The 25,149-nt window shown below is 39.1% G+C and overlaps 1 protein-coding gene and 1 long non-coding RNA gene across 7 annotated transcripts in view; one reads left to right on the top strand and one right to left on the bottom strand.

Moving 5' to 3' along the window:
• MTCL3 (MTCL family member 3) overlaps positions 1 to 20,965 on the bottom strand; it is a 50,489-nt gene extending 29,524 nt beyond the window's left edge. For 2 of the 6 annotated variants that reach the window (XM_084956983.1, XM_084956989.1), the window contains exons 1-4: positions 20,234 to 20,965; positions 17,242 to 18,436; positions 16,546 to 16,770; positions 14,601 to 14,759 (exon numbers count right to left, since the gene is read on the bottom strand). In XM_084956983.1, coding sequence (XP_084813109.1) covers positions 14,601 to 14,759; positions 16,546 to 16,770; positions 17,242 to 18,342 — 1,485 coding nt within the window. In that variant the 5' untranslated portion in view covers positions 18,343 to 18,436; positions 20,234 to 20,965. Of the gene's footprint in view, positions 1 to 11,808; positions 14,492 to 14,600; positions 14,760 to 16,545; positions 16,771 to 17,241; positions 18,437 to 20,045 lie in introns of those variants that run through there. The other 4 variants (XM_084956995.1, XM_021088466.2, XM_084956974.1 and 1 more) reach the window with 4 other exon arrangements.
• A 116-nt stretch (positions 20,966 to 21,081) lies between these two features.
• On the top strand, positions 21,082 to 23,200 carry LOC146406027 (uncharacterized). Its single transcript, XR_014804015.1, has 3 exons — positions 21,082 to 21,208; positions 21,506 to 21,622; positions 23,070 to 23,200. It is a non-coding gene; the product is annotated as an uncharacterized LOC146406027 (long non-coding RNA).
• The last annotated feature ends 1,949 nt before the right edge of the window (positions 23,201 to 25,149 follow it).

Genomic DNA, 25,149 nt, shown 5'->3' with positions numbered 1-25,149 from the left:
AAAAAGCAGAAACAATAGAATACTACCCAGCCATAAAAAAGAATGAAATAATACCATCCATAGCAACATGAATGCAACTAGAGATTCCCATACTAAATCAAGTAAGTCAGAAAGAGAAAGACAAATACCAGATGCTATCACTTACATGTGGAATCTAAAAGATAGCACAAATGAACCTATCTTCAAAACAGACACATACTCACTGACATAGAGAACAGACTGGTGGTTGCCAGAGGGGAAGGGGGAGAGAGTGGGATGGACTGGGAGTTTGGGGTTAGTTAATGCAAACTGTTACATTTAGAATGGATAAGCAATGAAGTTGTGTACAGCATAGGAAACTATACACAGTCTCTTGGGATAGACCATGATGGAAGATAATATAAGAAAGGGAATGTTCATGTATGTATGATTAGGTCACTTTGCTGTACAGCAGAAATTGGCACAACATTGTAAACAGACCACAATTTAGACATTTTTTTAAATTACAAAAACAAACAAACAAAAACCACAAGAAATGTATAAAAAGAGAAAAGAGTACACTGGATAAAGGCATTTCAATGGAGGAATGGATAGTCTTTTCAACAAACGGTGCTGGAGCAACAGGAGCTCCACATGCAAAAAAGATGAATTAGACACCTAACTCAAACCATACACAAAAGTTAACTTAAAATTGATTGTAGACTTGAATGTAATTTTTAAAAGGAGAAAACTCTTAGGAAAAAAGCAGTAGAATGATTTTCTTATAGACTAGGTAAAGATGTCTCCGATGGTACACCAAAAGCATGAGAGATAAAAGAAAAATATTCATAAATCAGACTTCCTCGATAGTAAAACCTCCTGCACTTCCAAAGACACCGTTAAGAAAGTGAAAAGACAAGCCACAGAAAGCATTACAAATACATCTGATAAAAAACTTGTGTCCAGAATGTACAAAGAGCTTAAATTAGAGCCCAAGAATAAGTAGACTAACAATCCAAGTCCAAATAAACAAACAAAATGAATAGACATTACACAAAAGAAAATAAACACATGAAAAGATGTCCAACATTGTTAGGGAAACACAAATTTAACACAATGGTTACCACTCAATGCTCAACAAAATAGCTATAATAAAAATGACAGACAATAAGTGTTGGCGAGGATATTGATAAATTGGAACCCTCCTCCATTGCTGGAGAGAATGTAAACTGATGCAGCCACAAAAGAAGTTTGTCAGTTTCTTTTAAAAGTTAAACATATATTATTCATCATATGACCCATAAATTCTACTCTTAGATATCTATTCAAAGAAATCAAAACATAGGTCCACACAAAAACTTGTATGTGAATATTCACAGCAGCATTATTCATAAAAATGAAAAAAATCCAGAGTTCCCATCATGGCTCAGCAGTTAATGAACCCGACTAGCATTCATGAGGACTCGGGTTCCAGCCCTGGCCTTGCTCAGTAGGTTAAGGATCCAGCGTTACCATGACCTGTGGTATAGGTCGCAGATGCAGCTGGGATCCTGCATTGCTATGGATCTGGTGTAGACTGGCGGCTACAGCTCCCACTGGATCCCTAGCCTGGGAACCTCCATATGCCATGCATGCAGTCCTAAAAAGACAAAAAAAAAAAAAGAGAGAGAGAGAAAAATAAAAAAAAATCTATGTCCATCAACTAATGAATGGGTAAACAAAAAGTGAGTACATACATATGTGTATATATGTATATATATGTATGTATGTGTGTGTGTGTATATATATATATACAATTGAGTATTATTTGGAAATGAAAAGAAATGAAATATTGATGCACACTACAATGAGTATTACTGTGTATACATATATATATGTACACACACACACACAATTGGTATTTGCAAATGAAAAGAAGTGAAATATTGATACACACTACAATGAGGATGGACCTCAAAAACATTAGGCTAAGTGAAAGGAGCGAGATGCAAGAGGTCACGTTGTAGGATTACGACTATATGAAATATTCAGAAAATACAAAGCTATAGATGCAGAAAATAGATTAGAGCTTGACTGGGGTCCAAGGTGAGAACAGAGGGTGATTGAAAATGGGCACTAGGAATCTTTCTGGGGTAGCAGAAATGTTCTAATATATTATGGAAATGGTTGCACAGTTCTGTATATTTGCTAAAAAAATTAAATTGAACACTTAAAACAAGTGACTTTATGATATGTAAATTATACCTCAATAAAAGCTGTTAAGATAAAATGTATTGGGTCAATCTTTTAAAAGTATTTGGATAAAAATAAAGGGAAAAAAACCAGAAAAGTGCTAAATATTTTGAAATAATTTTCAAAGTTACAGAAAGCAGCTTTAGGAAATATTTTATTGACAACAAGATAATAAATATGGCCTCTGTGAACTAAAAATAGAAGATCTTAGAAAAGACTAATCTCTGAAGAATAAGGAGCTGTTGGGAATAAGAAAATTCCATATAAATAAAGGACACTAAAATTCAATGCAAAAAATAAATTTTGCACTGGAGCCTTTAAAGAGCACAACTGATACGGCAGAAAATTAACTCTCAAGATATTAAGAACAAACTTAATAAATTGTCCAAGGGCACAGGTGAAAAGGATAAAAAGATGGTGAAAGATTGAAAAGATAGGTGTAAGAAGTATAAAGAAAATCCTAAGAAGAAAAAATAGAGCACATGTGATTATCAGATAAGCCAAACTCTAAGAAAGTTCTTCTGAGATAATTCATAAAAAAATATTAATTTTCAAATTAAAGGGTCTATGTATTCTGAGTATATATTATTAGCAAAGACCATCACTCAGATATGCGCTGGCAATGTTTTTGAACAGGTTATTCTTCAGCTCTCCAGATTCATTCTAGTTCTTCCCCTGCCCTGCTCTGCACTTTGGGATGCTGACCTTTGTAGTCTGTTTTACCTAGGCTTCCTCCCCTATTGGTTGGGCTTAGAGAAGGCACCCGCAGAACAGCTGAGGGATGGAGGGTAGGAGGAGAGTTAGTTCAGGGTGTTTCTCCTTGCTCCCTTTTTTCAACATCATATCTCAGTAGCAGCTATGACCCCTTGAGATAAGAGTTCCCATTGTTCCAGCTTTCACTGGCCCTGGTAACACTATCCCTCAGCAATATCCCCATCTCTAGAGGAGGTGATGGTTTCCAAATATTGCTAGTCTTCTTTGAATGCCTCGCCAGCCCAAATTAAGAGTATGTTCTTTTAATCTCACCCATACTACTGTGAGCAATCCTATTCATTTGATCCACCTAAGGTGAATTTTATTTCCTGTTGAAGGACACTGATTAGTAAAAGGGTAAAGAAAAATATCCATAAACACGCAGAGAGAAACTAATTTGATATACAAAGGAATCAAAGTCAGACCAATCTCACACTTCACTGCAAAACAAACACCAGAAGCTAATGGAACAAAATACATAATATGAGAACAAAAAATTTGACTCAGTAATTTCATTCTGCCATTCCTGTGTGGTTTACCAAATGTTATTTTCAAAAGTGCAAAGACTCAGAAAATAAAACATCTACAAACTATTCTTGAAAAAAAAAAAAGTCAAGAGCATTATCACATCAACCAAAGATAATTTAAAATTGAGGTTTCAGAAATGTAGAAGTTTGTAGTTTAAAATCATTGACAATAAGTATTGAAATTGTTTGAATATAGAGAATTGGTTATTTAACTATCTAATTATATGTGAAGCAAAGATAGTCTTTAAATTGAAACTATGTAACAATAATTTAATAATAACAATCTTAGTCTATGATATCATATTAACTTAACTCCAGATAGTAATCCAAGGGATTGTATTAACTAAAAGAATTCTTAATTCTGTGTTTCACTCTTGATTTTGGTAGCTAGGCAAATTTAAAATTGTCCTTGTATTCAAAAAAAGAAAAAAACCCTAAAGTTAACATCACTCTAATTAAAAATATCTTTTAAAAGTATCTTTGAAAGAGCTTTCTTCTGAATCACTGTAGAACATAATTATTCTAATTTAAATCTAGACAAACCTCTAAATAAATGAATCTGATAACTTCATTTTAACCTTGAAGGACAATGCTCTCCATATAACAGATCCTCCTAAACACAAACAGATGGTGACCATTCATAAAGTTCTCTGAAAACTCTTCCATGTACAAGGAGGCAGTGGGTATAACCACAGACCAATATATTAGTTGCTGATTATGCACTTGAATGCAATAATCAGTTGGGATATCTCATTATTTCTACCATTATTCAAGGTTTTTGGCCAATGGAAGGATGCTTACTTTGTAAAGAAAAGAAAAAAATAATGTAGTTAATTTTATTTACCACTGTGTTTAATTGGCTAGACAAACTGGAAATAACTGAGCCAACCAGAAGATGAATATAGAATAGTTTGAATTTTTAATTTTAAGCTCTTCTGAGTTGAATCACGATGAATATAAATGGCCCCATTAAGTGAAATATATAAGTTTAAAATGGAAAATGTCAGGAGAGAAGCTAAATGACATCTTTAAATGTCATCTTCAAATGTCATTTATCATCTGGATAAAGATCAGTTTGACTGACCCTGAAATGTAAAAACAGAATTAGAACAGACACCAAGTAAGTGATTGTATTTCCATTAAAATGCAGTCATTTCTAAAATAGTCAAGATATGACTGAATTTTCAATTTCAAAATACTTCCTAATGTACAGTGAAACTGCATGTTGTATTTACTCAAATGTGACACGAGTACTAAAAAACAAAGGAACCTAGTAAATTCTAATTTTAGGAGCTAAAGCTGGGCTGCTGAAAGTAATAATATCTTCTTCAATACTTCTCTTGCCTGTGCATTCATTGATAGTGTTTGCCTATATACCAGTCTCTGTGTGTGAATTAAATAGAAATATAGTTCTGAAATTCAGGGAGCATAGAATTTAGCTGTGAAGTCGATAAAAGCTATAAAGTATCTTGTAATTGAATACAATAGCCCTCTTTCCCTGCTAAAATATTTCTCCTTAAGACTATTTACAGACTAGCAAAGTTAGGAGAGAAACATCTATCCAGACAAATTAGCAGTTGTTCCTGGATGCTGGGGCAGAGAGTGCAGGCTCATTGTCATCCAGAACCTTTGAAAATGTGAACTAATAGATGGTGAAGCGTCAAGACTAAGGACATGCCTCATGGAAGAGGGGACAGGACAGGTGGAAGAAATTAGAATGGCTCTAAAGTGAAATTAGATGGAAAGGGGAATTTCAGAGAGTAGTAGACATTCGTGGGAAAGGAAAAGCAAAAGTGTTTCAAAGTTTGTATGAAATAATCGGAGTACTAGATAGATCTAAAATTTTAATCTCATGGATATAAAAATTCTTTCCAGGATTTAAGTCTTAGTCAGCTCATTTAGAGCTATGTAATAATAATAATAGGATATATAATAATACAATATTACATTATATAATAATTATTATTATATTAACAACATCTGAGGTCTATATCATAATTAACAATTTTTTAAGCATTTTCACATATATTAGCTCCTGTTAGCCTTGTGAATAAACTGGATAGGGAAAATATTTATTTTCCTTTAAGAGGTGATTAAATTGACAGTCAGCCATTAACCTATCTGAAATAGCACAGGTACTGAATATGTAAAAAAAAGAGACTAGAATTGACAGACCTGAAGACATTTTTCTAGCTTTATGTTCATATTTTTTTTTCCTCCAAAGACTCCCTTTTTGGGATATAAAATAGACTTTTCCTATATAGACTTGGGAGTATTCTCTCCATGCCTGCCCAGAGCATTTCCTAAATGTATGCCAGAGGTGCAGAACTTGAAGATTCTAGGAACACTGACGTCCCTACAGAGGGTAAGTCATTTGTGGGTCAGGAAGAAGACGGAAGGGGTAGCCCTAGTCCCTGGAATGAGGCCAAGCTAGCCAGTGGAGACCATAGACTTGGTGGCAGATGGACTAGCATGGACCCAGCCATCTTTCTGAGCCTTGAGTGTTCACCTCTAAAATGAAACTATTAACAACAGAATGACCCATAAAATATCTGGCACAATGACTGGCTTACCGTTAGCACTCCACACTGGTGGCTATTGAGCCACTGCAGCCCTGGGGTAATTTTCCACATCTCCTCTGCCAATTTAACTGCTGAATTGATGGTCCCAAACATTGAAAATTGAAAGCCGATTTAGACAGTCTTTGGGAGTGTCAGGATCTGCAGTCTTCTCCCATTCTCCAAACCTGCAGTTCACATTTTCTCACCCAAGAATGCAGCAGTTAAACTGCAGAGCTGACCCCAGGGTGTCAGAGCTGTCCTCTTGTTTCAAGCTCCTGTCCTCCTTCCCCCTTCCAAGAAGCCTATGAGATCTTGTTTCAGGGAAGAACTGCTGCTTCTAGGGATTAACTGGGGTTTGAGAGAAGCAAGGTAGAGGGCTGGAAATTTCTAGGAGGCAGCAAAGTGTCAAGAGACCACTAATTCTGGAAGTGGAGTGGGACTAGAGTTACTCATCTGCTTCCTTCTCATCTTGTTTGTATTGCCCTCAGCTTCATAGGAAGAGCCCTGGTTCTGTGCCATGTTTCTTGTTCTCTCTGCAAAACAGGGCCTGAAATACTTCTCCTCATTTCCACTCATTCTCTCATTCAAAATTATTTATTGTCAGTTTTTGTCAACAACTTCTGATTGTTGTGGACACGATGATGAATAAGATGGATGTAGTCCTTACTCTTAGGAGTTTACACTCTAGTGCAGGAAAAACAGATACATTAAGTTATGTAAGGGCAGTTGTTGTAATATTATAGAAGCATATGGTCTGACCACAAGCCAGGCACTGAACTGGATATTGAGAGTATGATAGTGATCAAAACAGGTATGGCCCTGTCTTCACAGACTTCACTGCATTGAGACAATGAACATCAAAGTATTCAATACAGTGATGCAAATGTGCAACTGCTGTCCAAGTACAACCTCCAAAAGGCTGTCTTTTCTATCAGAAAGTAATTAACTTGGGGTCAGAGACTATTCCCATGGTGACATTACCTGTTATGCCCTTAGACGCACTGCATACATACTCAATAAGTGTTCATTTAAAAATACATGTCAGGGAGTTCCCATCGTGGCGCAGTGGTTAACGAATCCGACTAGGAACCATGAAGTTGCAGGTTCAGTCCCTGCCCTTGCTCAGTGGGTTAACGATCTGGCGTTGCCGTGAGCTGTGGTGTAGGTTGCAGACACGGCTGGGATCCCACGTTGCTGTGGCTCTGGCGTAGGCCGGTGGCTACAGCTCCGATTAGACCCCTAGCCTGGGAACCTCCATATGCCGTGGGAGTGGCCCAAGAAATAGCAAAAAGACAAAAAAAAAAAAAATAAGTGCATGTCAAATTCAAGTCAGATCAAGGTTTTGGGGTTTTTGCCTTGAGGAAAAGGCTGGGACAGAGAGCAGATGCTATTTTCTGCCTCTGCTAGTGGCAGGGTTATGCTCAGGCAGACAAGGGTGGCCAGGGTAGATGGGAGTGGCAGAAAGTAATGTTGATAATTATTGCCCCAAAGCCTAAAAGCACCACAGCTACACCCCTGAATATGGAAGGGACTTGTTTAATAAGGGTTGGTTCTACATGAGGTTTTTGTCTGTTACACACACACAAAGGTCAAGTGACCTCGAAAAGATTCACATTATGTTCTTGGAAACATAAAGACTCTCACCTTAAAATAACATCAGATTATTATTATTTCATATTATTTCAACAACAGCAAAAGATAAATGTTTGGGTGGTTAGCTGATGTTCAGCACTCATTAACTCATGTCCACACACCCATTTCACCCCAGGGAGTTATATGGTTAAAGAATTCACTTCAGAGGCTTTCCGCACAACGTAGAATCTATGTACCATCAATCAATACTATGGTTCATTTCTCATTGGATAAAATGATGAATTCTTTGATTATCATGATATCTTGGTGGCCTCCTGGAGTGGAGAATTAAGACTACATACAAAATTGGGGCTCAGATTATTCAGAAAGCCTCACTTGCCCTCAGCCCTGAACTTCAGCTTTGATTTCTACATTAAACCAGGCCCTTGAATACTGAATAGTACCAACAACAAGAGTGAGCCTTGTAGGTCTTAGTTTCTATGGTTAAAAACCCTTCAGCAGAGTCCTCAGGGAGTGTGAACTCTGGGTTTAAGGTAAAATTCTGATATTTGTATCTTTGTAGCCTCTGTGGCATCCATATGGCCACACCACAGCAGGTAACGAATTTCTGTTCAATAAATACCTGTTGATTGAATAAATTTAAAAAAGAGTTACAGTAATAAAATTCTAGTGGTGAAATGAAATGACATCCTGACTACAAACAGACGTTTCAGAAAGAACAGCGATGGAAAACTGACAAAGCAGAAAATGACGTTTTTATAGAGACTTTTGAGAGCATTCAGTTGAATTTCTGCATTTATGAATAAAGAAACTGAAACCTATAAATTTCAAGTTATTTGCTCCACATTATAGGGAAGGAGCAATGAGGCCTCAATGCCAGTTCCTAGACTCCATGACATATGAGCTCACACACGAATCACACTCAAATTCATGGCTAAATGACAAAATGTCATAATTTTACTTTCTGCAAAATTTAAATTCCTAATTGATTGATTGTATAAATGAGAACTGACAATTGCTGCAAAGGCTCATTCATCCACTGGTTGCCATCCATCATCATATAAAGTCTGTTTATAACTGTTGATATTCAGCTGTACTATAATTGATTTTTTTCCTGATTATTCTGGATACCTCAGGTGAAACTTGGTGTTGCCTCCATATCTGGTCACAGGCTAGGTAAAGATTTCTTTCAATATTTCTCTCCCTGCCTTGATTGCTACTAAACTTAGATTAACAGCGTATAGCCCTTGGATTATTTTTTCCTTCATGTTTCCAGAATTCTTCTGTGACCAAATTTTTAAATCCTTATTTCAAAGGTTATGATTTATCGAGAACCATTTCAAACCCCTTTTTAATAGGTTGAATATAGAAGTCAGAGATGTAAACAGCTCTTCAATAACTAAGTTGATAGCATGCTTCCATGAAAATACTGAAACACAGTAAGCTGCTCAGTTTTCAGGGGCAGATCATTCAAAGTTCAGCCTAGAGCCTCAGGTCCTCTGTTAAACTGGCAGAGTCCACAGTTAAGAGACTTAGCTCCCATGACTATGGTTTATCAGAAAATGCAACAAACATTTCAACATACATTTGATGAACAATTTCTGTGAAGTCATAGGAACTACATGTGGATTAAACTGGAGGGACTTAGTCCATTACTGTAAGAATCCATTATTTGTACAGTGCCTTATTGTTTCAAGAACATAAAGTTCAAAATTCGAGCCAAGAAAGGAACTGGAATCTAATTCACTACATAGGAAGTGTCATGCTAATGTGTACTTTTATGTTTAAAAAAAAAAAAACCAGAAATTTGAAGTTTATAATAAAAAATCAGTATGTTTCATAAAATAATCCATCAGTAGGGATTTTCTTATCTGTGTATGACTTTGCTTTTGCTGGTTACTTGGCATCTGGGTAAAGAAACATACCACTTACCCAAGACTGAGTCTTGGAAATCACTTCAAGTACCTACAACTGCATACGTAATTTCATTAAAAAAAAAGTTAATAACATCTACAATTCCTAAATCAATACATCTTTAAAAGTACATTCCTGGCAATTGGTAAGCTGGAAGACAAACTTTTCTGTGCTTACCTGGCACATTATTCTTTGTTTTAAATTTAGTTTCTTTATTCCTGCCTATGTTATTCAATAAACTACTGCTTCTGAGAAGATATGACTAAAGTCATGTTTAATTGATACATTTCAAAATATTTATGGTAATTTCATCAAAAAGATCAATAACTACAGTTCCATTTTTAAAACTATAGGTTAACTACCAGAACCAGGGGAAAATACTTAAATGCCAAAGAAATTCCCCATTTAAACTGTTTCTTGGGCTGCTTCTTTGCTCATTATCACTGAAGATTTTCTTTTTTGCTCTTTATAACTTAGATATGCCCTATCAAAACCAAGTATACTTACAATGGGTTCTTTATTTTATATAAGAAAATAAACAGATAATTCTAACCATGCAGGGCAAGTATTTGTTTATTAAAGTATTCTGTCTGTAAAGAGTAAATAAACAGATATATTATCTATGTAAACAGAAATTTTAATGGAGACGGCATTGCTGAAATTTATAGTACTAATTATTTTTATGTTCTAGAATGAAAGTTCATTGTAATAGATAGGATACATTAACCAAGTGCACAGCAAATAAAAGTCCCAAGATAGACGGTGCTATTGCAATAGACCAGTTAAGAGCCCTCTAGAGCAAAGGCTAGGAAAAGTTAAGAAAATTACTTTCTTTTAAGATTCTGTGACAGGGTAAGAAATGAGACAACACAGTTCAGATTCTGAAATGAAAATCTAATAAACACTTCTCATTATCATCTCAGATACTCTTTTATCCTTTTCCATCTTCAAAGGCCCCCTGTTGGTTAATTCTATCCTCAAATATCTGACATCCAATGCTTCTCCAAGCACCAGACCATAAAGATGACAAGAGAGGACCCCTTTCTCCTGAAGAGCAGCACAGGGCTTTCAAAGCTTTGGAAACAAAGGTTGTTCCTACAGCAGTAGGACTTCATGAAGGGCAGGGACCCTCAATTAACTGTAGCAGAGACTCACCCTTCACAGAGCCTCCTCCATATTGTATACAGCCTCCTCTGTATTCTTGCTTTATGCTATGGATGCATTAACCCATCCTGGCATTCAAAAAGCTAGTTGTAGTTTCCATAAAATAACTTTTACCAAAACCTCTGTCTTCCTGATTTGTTTGTGATGTTGAAAAATGGAAAATCATTTTTTCCCAGTTACATAAAGAAAAAGGCATTTTTCCACTACAAGGAAGCATACTACCAATGGCAACGAATGTTTTATCATTGGGATGAGGATGCCATTAAGATTCTAAGGCAACATCCAAAGAGGTCCCTCTTGTTTGCAGTTGGCAGAATATCAGCTGTTTCAATGCAAGCAATGAGTTGCAGTAGAGTCTACTAATTACCTCCATCCTGCCTCTGCTCAATTCTTCTTAGCCCCAGGCGCTCACTCCCTACCCCGGAGGGAGAAGATAAGCAGATGGATGTGAGCAGGTGCATTAAGACCTTGTGCAGTCACCAGCCCTGAGAGCAATTGGTCAACACTCTTGAAGCCAGTTAAACTGTTAGTAGATGGTTTCCAAACTCCAGCAGATGGCCTGTTGGTCACAGTTGTACTGTTCAACATCTATATTGCTCCATACAAGAAACTAAAATGTGGGAATTGAACATTCTATGATTTTGCTCCATAACTAGTACATTTTCTTCACAATGGAAACCTTGGCCTGGGTATATTGTCTCCACTGGTAGAATGCCACCAAGAGATGACAGTTGTGTGGTTAACACTCAACAAGGACTTGAATATGTTTTTGCTAATGATGAACTGAAGTTGTTGCAGTCATACAGGGACAAGACCAGTTTCAAACTCACAGTCTCTACCCCACAAAATAAGCCAGTTATGATTGCGCCTCATTTTTAATTTTTATCTTTTTGGTGGATAACAAAATTACCAATACAAAAATCTCACTTTAAAAAACATTTCTGATTTCTAAACATATCTTAAAACTTTTTTTTTTAACTTCTGACATTTTTCTGAACCCTATAAAAGTCAACTTCAAATGACTGACTATAGAACTTTTCTTCCGGAATCATTTTCATTTTCTCTTTATTACATTTAGAATCCTTCAGATAGTTAACTTTTTCTCCTTTCTTCTCTAATTCTGTTCCTTTTCCCTACCACCACTCAACTTCTCAAACTATGAATGCTACTTTAGAGTCCATTTATTTATTTTTTTTTCTTTTTGGTCAAGCCTAAGGCATATAGAAGTTCCCAGGCCAAGGATGAAACCTGCACCAAGGCAGCAACCTGAGCCACAGCAGTGACAGAGCTGGATCCTTAACATGCTGAGCCATCAGGGAACTCTGAGCCCATTTTAAAATTAAAAGGTTACTCTGATGTCCTGCACACGCACTCCTAAATTCCTTACACTTTTATTGCTGTAATCTCTAATTAGGGATTGGAGTTTGGCTTTTATAACTCCAAGGAGAATAAGAATTTCTTCATTGGCTTGAACATACACCTATGCTGCCTAACACAGCAAGAGCATTTACTCAATTCAGAGTTAGAGCCTGAGGGAGGAAATAGTCATAAGAAAAGGTTTAAGGAATAGAATCAAAGAAATGCATTTTTACAATGATTATCCTGAGGACATCCTCAGATTCCAGTCATTTTTCCTAGTAACCCGGTTATTTTGGCTCTTATTTCAAGATGGGAGAGGTCCTGGCTGTCTGGTTAATGGACAGCCAGTCTATAGGAATTTTCCCCTTTCCTGGAAACAGAATGAAAATCAAAAAGTTCTTATGCCATTCTTAAATCCAGCTTTCCATATATACCACTTGAAAAACATTTGCATGATACCAAATCACATGGCATTCCTTTTTAATTACTTGTAATCAGTGATGTCTGTTTTGACTTGAATATTTTTAATTGTATAAACAAACAATATGGAAGAAGGCAAGTGAGCTCTAAACATGGAATGGAGCCTTATGGAACTGACAATGAATTTTTTTTGTCTGTCCATAAGAAGGTATTTAAGAGGTACTTTTATGGGTTGAATTGTGCCCCTGCCCAAACTTACATGTGGAAGTTCTAATCCCAAGCAAGTACCTCAGAATGTGACCTTATCTGGAGGTGGGGTCTTGAGGTCATTATGGTGAGCCCTAGCTTAATATGACCAGTGTCATATAAGAAGGGGAAATTTGGGCACAGACAGCTACAGGGCAAATGCCACATGAATGTGAGGATGGCCATATACAAGCCAAGGAGACAGGCCTGGAATAGATCCTTCCTTCATGGCTCTCAGAAGAAATGAACCCTGCCAACACTTTGATTTTGGACTTCTAGCCTCTAGAACTGTGGGGAAAAAATTTCTATGTCAAAGCCACTCAGTTTGTGGTACTTTATTATGACAGCCCCAGCAAACCACAGCTACCTATGTTTTTCCCCTGCAAATCAAACTTTCAATTTTGACAAATTTCAACTGTACATTATAATTGAAAAAACATATACTTATATCTATATTAATTTCATAGTTGATCTCTGAACTTTAGAAAAAAAACTGTGCTCCTCTTAATGGTAATGTCCTATATTTCATGATAAAAATCATAATAGCTGCAGGAGGTGCTGAGAATCATTGAAAATAACATTTTACAATGGAATAAACTGAGGCAAGTACAAGTTGGAGCCCTTTAAATCACTCTGTTACTGGTGAAGACAGTCACATGGCTCCCAGTTTTCATTTTTTAATTCTGTACCACATAGCCACTCTTAGGTATTAACTAAGAATCACATATAATTAAAATTATTTTTCCCTAATTTGTTACATTAGAAAATGTTTAAAATCAGGGTAAGGAGGAACTTAAATCACAAAACAGTTTACCCCACTAAAACAGTTTTCTATAAACTCCTTCTACATATTCTTAATCGACTACTGATATTTTCACTATTACATACTAGACATATTTTTATACCAATTCAAGATAAGCACAGCAATCTAGTCTATGGCAAGATAAGAATATGGAAAGATTAAAATTCTTGCATATTTAAGCAGAGGAAATGTTCAGGGGACAGGTGTATATTTGCTAATTCTCAATAATGGTTTTCACCAGTTGCAAAGTACATTTTCAGGTAGTTTTCAAGGAAGAATATTATTTTAATTCAAATTTTACTTATCACAAATCTAATTGTTTCTTGATACATCTTTTCTGTTTCTTTTATTCTGCAATTATTTTTACTGATTTTGTTCTTTGAGAAAATTCAAAAGGAAAATGGTCAGAATCTTCCAACAGCCAATATGGATGAGAACTCAGACTCTTCTGCTCAAAAATGTAAGACCAAGAAGAATTTATTAAAGTTACAAATAAATAGAGTTCAACTCAAAACAAAGAAAACCTTTAAACAGAGCTATGCTGTCATAGAATTGGCTACTGGAGAAGATCTTAAGGGCTAGTCACTTGTGATGTTCTAAGCACTAAATCATTTTGGGCTTCATTATAACGATTCAAGCAATGATTATATCAGACAGAAGGGCCTTTGTGGACTTTTTCATCCTGAAAGTTTGTGGTCCCATGACCCTCATCTCATAGGATTAGGTCTTCCACTCAACTAACGGAACACTTATTCCTTCATACTTCTGATATCCTTCATGTTTGGTATAGCGTATAATTTATTTAACTAACATCCATTTAGATGACACATATGAAACACCAGTCACAGCTCATTGATGTCAAATTGGAGGCAGGGCTGAGGTCAGAATTTTGTCTTTGTTGCGTATTTGTTAGTATGAAATCATGTATCTGTCACTATGCTGGGTAAGAACAGCAAACTGTCCTATAATCATAAAAAAAATCTGAGTTATTTTAACAGTGATATTACTTTTTGGTACTCTCTATGAAGTGCTAAATATGCAGAGCACACCATGAGATAATTGAATACTAACCTCCTTCATTTTTTCCAGTTCATTCTGTAGAGCTTGCTTTGCTATCTCAACTTCTATAAGCTGCTGTCTCAGTTTCTCATTTTCATCTTCTGTGGTTGTTCGCTTTTCTTCCACATTTTCTAATTCATGGTGAAGTCTCACAGATACATCCTTTGCAACCTAAATTAAAGTGTTTTTAACAACAAAATGTAATTAAAGACAATATAATAAGTGGGCTAAAGTTATATTAAATGTATTAAGAACCAATATGTATATAGTGTCTACCATCTGCCAGGCATCATTCCAGATACTCTATATTTCAGATGCCATTCACACATATAAACCATTTAACTCACAACAATCCCATGAAATAGGTCCCATTATTATTCCTACTTTATAGTTGAGGAAAACTGTCTCATGGGGTAAAGTAACTTGCTCAAGGTCACACAGCTAACAAGTGGATAGGTAGTCTGGCCCTCTCTCTGTTCTTATAATGTCTAGACTATGACACGTTTATAAATGTTGAACTCTGTTTTATCACATGTAGAGAAATTTCACACATCTCCTCTAATTCTACAACAAAACTATGTGGCGGATGCTTCCATTATCACTTAAAGACTGGAAAACAAAATTTTCTCAACCAGGGTCTGGGGCTTGAATTTTGATACCATCATTCCAGGGGTTTGGTTTTAAGAAATATTTTAGTCATTGAGATTAGTTTTTTGTTTTTAAGCATGTGCATTTTTGCCTCCTGCTTTAAGAATACCTCAGAAATTTTACATTTTGGAAAAAAGTGCAGTCCCTGTACAGTAGCTCAAGACATACACTGTGGTTTTAGATTGGATGGGGAGCCAGCCTGGCCAACTCATAGCCAAGTTCCAGGGCTGGGGGTTGGGGACTTAACTTCTCTAAAAGGTTTATCTTGGGCACTTGTAAAATCATGCTACTAATAATCCCTGCTTACAGGTTTTCTTCTTCCTGAGAACTAAATGAAACAACATAAGTAACAATGCACGCCGCAGCATCTGGCACATAGCAAGCATTCAATAAATGTCAGAAAAAGAAAAATGAGAAATAATACAATGGCTTTCACAAAGTGTTACCTCATAGCTATCTTTTAAAAAATACAAGATAATTACACTAGGTTTTTATATCATGATGAAATTAAAACAATTAAAATTACATGTCTTTTGCTGTCCAAGACCACGAAGATAACATCTGATTTGCACTGTCAGTGAATCTGCCTACAATCAAACTGAATAAACAGACCACACCTGCCTAAAAACACGTTTCAAGGTCAAAATTTCTCACTGGGGAAGATTCTAAAGGAGCAACTTCACTAAGAACAAGTTTCTTTCATTTAGTTCACCCTCCCTTTACTTTTCCCAAAGTGACCACAAGATGGATGGTTTTCCTTTCTGGGAGTTATCTGAATGTTAAGTACAGAAAGGAAGGAATTCTAGAAAGCCTGGGGAGGGTGGGGCTTTCAGAGAGCAATCTTAGCTCTAATATCTTCCCAGTGCTATTCGTACTCTGGGCTCTAACTCCACTGAAGGAGAGTGCCTGAATCCACCTGGCCTGCACTTGGAGGACGGCCTCTGAAAGCCAGATCAAGGCCAGAGCCTGTGCTCTGCCACGCCCTCGTTTCCGCCGGGGAAAGAGGCGACCTCCTACCAGTCCCCCTTTAAGAGTCACCGTTACTCCCAGGAGAGCCCACAGAGCTTGCTCTGCACAAGACCTTCAGCAAAGCCCGGACTCTTCAGACTCACCTGTCTGTTCTTCCTCTTCCCCTTCCCGTTCCTGATATTTTGCGGTCGGAGCTGAGAAACTCCGTGTCCCTAAAGCTCTTTGCCAATCACCACTAAAGGCCTTGCAATGCAAAGAGCCCCTGACCGAAGTCCCCAACCGCAGCCCCTGCCGCTCCCCCAACCCCTACCCCAGTCCCCAGAGCTCTCGCTCTGCAGACCTTGAGGTCCTGCTCCAGGCTGCGCAAGAGCTCGCCGTCGATTTCCCCTGTCTGCGCGTAGCGGAGCCTTTTGCGCTCGGCTTTGCGGAGGCGGTACTGCAGGATCCGGCAGTTTTTGTTGGCCCTCTCCAACTCGTGGCGCATTTCCTGCAGTTGACAGGCGTCCTCCTCGAAGAAAGTGTCCCTCATCTCGTCCATCTCGGTCCTCAGTTCATCGATCTCATTCTGAGGCGGTGATAGGCCGCGGGTCAAAATTAGACTCGCCACCCACCCCTTGGCACACACTGTATACACCCCATCCCAACTCCAGGTTCTCAGCTTTATGGCCCTCTCTCCAAGAGACAGGAATGGCATGGAGCTGAATGAAAGAGAAGAAACTAGGAAAATGGGCCCCCTTTAGGCCTTTCCTCGCTCTCCTACTGCAGCTCTCTCCATAAAAAAGTGGGACAAACCATAATAATTAGAGAAACGAAGGCCCAGATTTGGATTTAAATAAAAACCTAACGCCACGAATCTCCAACCCTTTTAAATCCGGAACAGGCCGGAGAGCCCCCTCCTCTCATTTCCTGTTCTCCTCCCTCTTTTAAGGATCCCTGACAGGTTAGCAGCCTCTCACTCCCGCAAGGACACGCCCTAATATTCCGAGGCCCGCATCTCCCCTCCCCCAACCTGTTTCACCCCCCCCATCCTCCTCACCTTGAGAGTCTCGTTTTCCTCCCTCAGCTTCTCCATCTCCTCCTGCATCTCCTCCTGCTCCTGGAGCTGCTGCGGGTGCGGCTGCGACGAAGGGGGCGCCGCTGCCTGCATACCCCCACCGCTCGCGCTGCCCTCTGCGCTCTGTTGGGGGCCCTCTGCTGCCGCCGCCATTGAGGAGTTGAAAGGGACTGCGAGGGGCTCGCAAATGGAAGGAGCGCCGGCGACCGGAGAGCTACGATTGCTGCCGCCGCCGCCGTTCTTAGTGTGCATCTGAGCCGCGGCCGCCGCTGCTGCCGCCCGCTCTTTCTTGAGATGGAACTGGATGAGCTCAGACTGCAGACATCCTTCCTTCCAGTAGCTCCCTCCGCCACCGCTGCCACCCCCCACAACGCCTATCCCGGAGTTTCTGCTGCCGGGGCCCAGGGTTTTGCCCGCAGAGGAGGAGGATGGCGAAGGGGCGGCCCCCTCCCCGCCGCTGCCGCCCCTCTGCTGAGCGCGTACGCTTTTCCCTCGCCAGCCCCTGGGCGGCGGCGGCGGCTGCGGAGCGCCCCCCTCCCTTTCCCCAGAGCCGCTGCCGGCTCCTCCTCCTTCCCCACCCCCTCCTCCTCCTTCTCCAAGCGGAGGGGGTTCCCCGAGTTTAGAGGACGCAGGATCTAGCTCCCGGGGCGTCTCCTCCGACGGGCCAGGCCTCCTAACACCTGCCGGGGCCAGGGTCGCCACCGGGGCCGCTTCAGCACCAGCCACTGTCTGGACAGCTCCCGGCGCGGCCCCCTTGGGAGCCAGGGGTGCGGCCTTTTCCGCCCCGCCTCCGCTTCCTCGGGCGCTGGCAGGAGGCGCCGAGCGGCTCCCGGTCTTGTTGCCCTGCTGCTGCTGCTGCAGCTGCTGCTGTCGAACAGAATTGACTTTAGTACCGGCCCCTACTGGGGACCGGGTGGTCGCGGTTGTCTGTCGGACCGAATTGTCTCTCAGTCTAGCGGGTGACTGAGCACGCTGCTGCTTTCTGCTGCTGCCCTCCGGGTGCAAGCGAGCCTCAGTGGCAGCGGTGGCGGCAGAAGCTGCTGCCGTGGCAGGGGCAGCGCCCCCCGTCGGTGGCTGACTCATGGCAATCTAGCAAGAATCTATTGGATGCGATTTACAGTAATCCATCACCAGATCATTCTCGTCCCTCCTCACTGCCACCAATTTCCTTTCTAATCTGCGACAGAAACAAAAGAAGAGCACACAGCATGTCTGTAATGTTACATTTTGCCCAGGGAGGCGCTATCGCCATCTCACTCCATCTCAGTAAAATGATGATCTGAAGGCTGCTGAACCTAACATTCCCACGGTAGCAAGTTATGGCAAGGATTGGGTCAGTAAGGAATTGACGATAAGGGGATTTTTTTTTTTTTTAAAGGATAAGGTCAAGAAAAAGCTTTAGAAGGAAAAGATGTCCATATGCTATAGTTGCCAATATCCTGATTTTCCAGCTCTGTTTTCCCCACTACCAATTCTGCATTTTAAAGCCTGGTTTAGTGGAGAAAGTTTTAATTAATATTCCCGTGTCAGTTAAATGAAAAGGGTTATGATGTAGCTCCCTAGGCAAAAAAATTGTATGGATAAATGCCACTTTTCTCAAACAGTTCAAACCCTTAATGTTGCTCTTAGTTAGAAAAATGCATCCACTTTCCTTTAGCTTAAAACTAAAAGAAAATATAAATAATGAATGACTTTAAATCAACTTCAGCTTCAAGAAAATATGGTATTAAAAATCATCCATTCTGTTTGGTCATTAGCAACCCTAAAGAAATTTTTCTTTTTCCTTATTTTTTAGCTTTGAGAAATAATGTAAAATACTTTGGAAATGTTTTTGTTGGCTCTACACAATTTCTTAAGTTACAGATGATAATTTTTTTCTACACTTACTCAAATTTCATTGTTCTTAATGAATCATTTTAGTTTTAAATGCAATTGCTAGATAGGAAGTATTTTCATTTTTAAGCTTCTTCTTAGATGGTACGTAACAGCTAAAGTACTTTTAAAGTGCTCCAGTCCTTTCCATGAAGCCAAATTCTAAGACAGAATGATCCTTCGCCTAAGAAGCCTTGTGTATCCTCACTCATCATGATGAGATCGACTTCTATTGTGTATTTTTTCCAAGGTAAATTCATCACTGGCTTTTAAAATCTGGAAAATAGCAACTGAAAACCCATTGCTTCCCAGTTTCTTCTACCTAGTGGTCCAGCTACTTAGCTAGTCAATAGGTGTCTCTTCCTTAGGAATATAATTTCTCTCTAAAGCACTGAAAAGGGCATGACGAGGCAGAAAGTTCTGCTTTTCAAAAAAAATCCTCCCATTAGGAGAGGAGATACATGCTAGTTACTTTACTAGCATTACTCCTGTTCTTATGTAAGTATCGTAACTTTGTCAATGTGTATTAATTCCTCATTTTATAAAGATATATTATGAGAAGTCTCCTCTCCCACCTCCCTTTCTCCTTCTGATATCTGCTTCCAATTCAGTTTGGAAAATAATAGTGAACAAAGAAGACATGGGGGTGGAGGAGGGAGGAATCGTCCATCAACTTATTTTCTACATGTTCTCCCAGAGCAACATGCTCCAAGAATATCTGGTCTAGTTCATTGGTGGGTTACACTAACGTGGATCACCCAAATAAATTACATTGCCAGTGTAGCTTCATTTTTGTTCTGAATGAGGCAGAACCACTCTGAAGTTGAAAGCCACCAGAGCAAGCTTGAACATATAGCTCTAACCCAAAGAGAAAGCTAGAGTTCCTGGAACTCGGCCCCCATAGGCAAAGGTACCTGGCTGCTGTCACGTGGTTCTCACAAAGTGACAAGATGCTGTGTCTCTTCGAGGCCTCCCCGGTGGAAATCGCCAAATAAGCAGCCCCGGCATGGCCCAAACCAACATTTTAATCTCGAGTTTTATCTGCCCACTGACCCACCCCATCTTTCATTCCCATCGCAATAGAAAATCCAGAACTGCTCACTTCTTAGCAGAGGCGATGTTTCGAAGTTGAAACAAATCAACAGCGTTTTCTTTCTGATCTTCCAGGGAATTCAGGGTTTCTTATTGTGTCTTTCGGAGGCGAGGAAAGTTTAGCTTCGTAGTATTCTATACAACTGTCTGGCTGAGCACTTTGCCTTTGGGCCTGTGGGTTCCAGTTCCATGCGAAATCGGTTTCTCCAAACAATGGCGTTAACGTGGAGACTCAGCGGCCAGAAGAGCGTATTACTCCTCCGCGGTCGGTGGCTGGGCTGAAGCTGCGGCTCGGAGCAGGCGAATACGAGAGGTACCAAGCAGTGCCAGACGCTCCCCAGGAAGTGCACAGATATTCATGAGCTGACCTCACCAGACTGGGCAGGGGAGGGGGCGGGATTGCAAGAGGGAACCGGCTAAAAGTAACCAAAGAGAGGCTACTTTCAAAAGGAAAGAGAAGAAAGAGGGGACGGGGGTGGTGGCAAGAAGACAAAAAGGCCAGAGCCACGCCCGAGATGGAAGTCCGGTAGCCACGCTTAAAGTCTTTGCTGCACTTACATACCCCTTACTTGGCAGAAGATTCCAAAACCGCTCGAAATCGGATGCACTGGTTTTCCGCAAAGCTTTGTCCAGAACAGCATCAATCGCCATCAATTATTTATTTGAGCTCTTTTCTCAGGGAGGCGGATTCTAACAGCCTTCCGGGCGTGACTGACGTCTCCTGATGCAGCTGCAAGGCGCTGGCGGGCGGCTGCTGGGAGTTCTCTTTGTTCGCTCACTTTAATTCTCAGTCGAGCTCTCCACGCGGTGCACCTTCCCCACCCCCAGACCGGGCGGAGTCGTCAGACGTCGTTTCCACGAGCAGATAATGGTTGCCAGATCCACTGTCCCACAAACAAAGGGCTCTTGAGATACCACGACTAATTTAGTGCCAACCAAAGAAATACTGGTTTACAGCTATCGTTGACAGCCGGATTTGCCTTCGGTATATTTTCTTCTCTCCTTTATTAAGTGCCACTTTCCACTGTGAACACAAGGAGCAATTACTAGGATCCATATCTTTACAGCAGTGCATGTGGGCAACAGGAATCATCAAGAGCATATTTATTATAAGATGTGAATTTAAAAGAAATTCCGCCAAAAAAGGGAATTCAGAATATATACATTTTTGATGTACAGTAATCCATACTGCTGCTCAGTAACAGTATTTTAAAATGCGACTGGGAAATTCTCTTCCCCTTCCAGTTTTTTTGTTTGATTGTTTTGTTTTGTTTTCTTTGAGGGGGACACGGGGTAGTGGGGTGAGAGGAAGCTTGAAGTTTTCCTTCTTACCTTTAAGAAGTCCTTGGTGATTGAAGGAACGAAGATAGGAATGAAAATAAACATTGCTTTAGAAAAGGTATTTTTGTTTAATATTCTTATTACATTAATATTGTGGTTTTGTATGTAAGATGAGGTCAATAACGAAATAATTTTTTATGCTAACATGAATTTTAGTGTAAGATTTTATTTTCCAATTATATCATCTTGCAATAAAAATGAAAAGCAATTTAGGAGTGGTTTGCACACAAGCGATATCATTACGGCCAAATAAAAAGAGGTTCAATCCCTGATGATTAGTGTCTCAAGTAATATATAAGACAAATATAGCATCAAGACAAAATCACTCATACAGTCATCTGCTCCAAAGTAGAAACGTGCCTTTTTGACTGCCTGACACTGTCCAAGGTGCTGCTGGTATGCAAACGTAAATCAAGAAATAGTTCCTGTCTGGGAGGCTCAAGCATATTGATGAGAACTGGCATAACTTCCATATAACCCTTTAAATACTTCTGGAACGTGGAAAGGTGATGTCTGTGACATATATAACGAATAGCTCAGAGTTTAACTAGAATACCAAAAATAAAGAGGAAGAAAAAAAAAGTAAAATGTGATCACAATTTACTTGGAATTTATACTAGGAAATAAATTGTCACTATACCCAAACTTGAGTTGTAATTTCCTTGAGAAATACAAAGATTCATTTGACCAAAATGGATAAATGGATAAAAATATTTTTTCAGATTAATGTTTATTCACAAATCAAATAATGGTATTATAAACATAGTCTATGGACACAAAACATATCTGGGCCTACTTCTCTGAGAACTTGTACTCTGTTTATCTGTGCTTCAGTTTTTCCCAAGGTAGTACCACTTATTTCAATACAATTAGTTAAGTGTAAAAAAGTATAATAAAAAATAATAATTATTATCATGCATCTTAAGCAGTAAACCTGCTTAAATGTCATTTTATAATATACTATAGTGCAATTTCAAGATTGAAAACTAGTAATAAAGATTAGGTAGAAGCAATATTTAAGATGCTTCTTTACTCATGTAAATATACCATTAGAGGAGACCCCCTTGTGGGTCAGTGGGTTATGAACCGGAATAGCATCCCATGAAGATGTGGGTTCAATCCCCGGCTTTGCTCAGTGGGTTAAGGATCTGGCATTGTCCGTGAGCTGTGGTGTAGGTCACAGATGTGGCTTGTATCTGACATTGCTGCGGCTGTGGCATAGGCTGGCAGCTGCAGCTACAATTGGACTCCTAGCCTGGAAACTTCCATATGACACAGGTGCAGCCTTAAAAAGCAAAAAAAAAAAAAAAAAAAAAAAAAACAAACAAAACCCAAACAAACAAAAAAATTAGAACATTTGAATTGGAAATTTATCTGGTTTGGTCTTTTATTTGACAGTTAAAAATTTATATTTCTCCAACTAAGAAACATTATAGATAAATCTATTATTCAGAGATTTTGTCAGAATTTAGAAAGGTTTATGCATTATTTTTACTGTGTTTCAGAAGCAGACTGCCCAGCTGACCTTTTCATGTGTGTAATAATAAATCACCCAGTCTGTAGCGCAGTAAGATGTGGATCTTCAATCAAAGGAAGAAGACTAAAGTCTTAACTTCAAAGACTTTGAAGCTTAAAATATCTACCCTTTGATTCTTATGACTTTAACTATATAACAGTTCTGTATCTACATAGCTTACTGTTTGCAAGGTCCTTTCACTTTGTATGGTCAAAAAATTGTAAAATAAATACTGTCTTCACCTAAAACATGGAATAACTGACTTTTAGAGATGTTAAATGACTTCCTAAGTTCCGTTTCATCAGATTCTGCATGTGGAAATAACACTATCACCTCAAATTCCATGTGAAATTTTTCTCTCCTTTAACTGGCATTGATTTATATTCTGTTTTTCTTTTAAGAAAAACTGTATTCTGTATCTTTTTTTTCTTTTAGTGAAATCATCTTCTGATATACTTTCCCACTAAACACTGATTTCTTCATTGTTTAATCTTTTTCCGTTGCCTCTATATCCATTTTATCCTTCAAAATATTTCTTATGATTTCCTGCTGTGGCAGAGTGGGTTAAGAATCCGACTGCAGGAGTTCCCGTCATGGCTCAGTGGTTAATGAATCTGACTAGGAACCATGAGGTTTCAGGTTCCATCCCTGGCCTTGATCAGTGGGTTAAGGATCTGGCATTGCTATGAGCTGTGGTGTGGGTCATAGACTCGGCTCCGATCTTGCTATGGCTGTGGCGTAGGCCGGCAGCTATAGCTCCGATTAGACCCCTAGCCTGGGAACCTCCATATGGAGCGGGAGTGGCCCTAGAAAAGGCAAAAAGACAAAAAAAAAAAAAAAAAAAAAAAAGAATCCAACAGCAGCAGCTTGAATCACTGCAGAGGTGCAGGTTCAATCCCGGCTGCACAGTGGGTTAAAGGTTCCTGTGTTGCTCTAGCTGTGGCTCAGATTCAGTCTGTAGCCTGGGTACTTCCATATGACTTGGATATGCCCCTTAAAAAAAATCTTAGACTTTTTGATTTCCTGTGCAATCACTATCAAAGCCCAGATCCTTATAACTTCATGCTTAGAGTATTGCATAGTCTTCCTTTATTAGATAGATTCTTTCTGCCAAATCCACAATGTCTAATGATGCCAGTTTATATCTTTACTAAATAAAATTTCCCTCATATCACTCTCCTTACAGTAACTGCATAATGTTCAAATTCTTCTTGCTAAACTTTAAGGAACTGCACTGTCTCCATCCTATATGAAATAAATTCCCTAATACTTCACCACTCATACTTTCTGTCTGCTCTGACTTACTGTCTTTTTTGGTCTTGTCTTACGTAAGTACTTTTTCTCTTGCTATTCTCCATACTTGGAATGCCTGTCTTCTTTTCCTGTCCAAAAGCTACCCATATTTTAAGGTTTAGTTTAGGAGTTCCTGTCATGGCGCAGTGGTTAACAAATCTGACTAGGAACCATGAGGTTGCAGGTTCAATCCCGGGCCTTGCTCAGTGGGTTAAGGATCCGGTGTTGCTGTGAGCTGTGGTGTAGGTTGCAGATGTGCCTCGGATCCTGAGTTGCTGTAGCTCTGGTGTAGGCCAGTGGCTACAGCTACGATTAGACCCCTAGCCTGGGAACCTCCATATGCCATGGGAAGCAGCCCTACAAAAAGCAAAAAAAAAAGACAAAAAAAAAAAAAAAAGGTTTAGTTTAAGTTTCAAATTCTTCTGTCAAATCAATTTAGGGACGTTATTTAAAATTTTGAGCCTCAGTTTTTTTCAACTCATTCATTAATTTATCTATACATTTAACATATGCTATTAAATTTTTTATTAATAGTACTTAATTTATGGGATTATTATTATAAAATGGTGAAAGGAATTCATATAACAGTGCATGGAACATGCACTATTCATAACTAAAGATAAGTAATAATTACTACATGCCTGGCACTGTAAGTGGTTAATAAATCTTGACAATGCATTTACAATTCAAGTGTGAAAGGCAAAAGCTTAACACCTTTTAAAAAATTTTTTTAGGGACCCACCTAAAACTAGGTGGGCTTATGGAAGTTCCCAAAC

Source organism: Sus scrofa, chromosome 1, assembly GCF_054392235.1.
Source record: "Sus scrofa isolate SSC_HxYL_T2T_F1_AM1 chromosome 1, Sscrofa_HxYL_maternal_Yorkshire_Landrace_v2.0, whole genome shotgun sequence".
NCBI classification, from domain to species: Eukaryota; Metazoa; Chordata; class Mammalia; order Artiodactyla; family Suidae; genus Sus; species Sus scrofa.
Note: the sequence above shows the minus strand (reverse complement) of the source record. Positions and strands in the feature narration are given on the sequence as shown.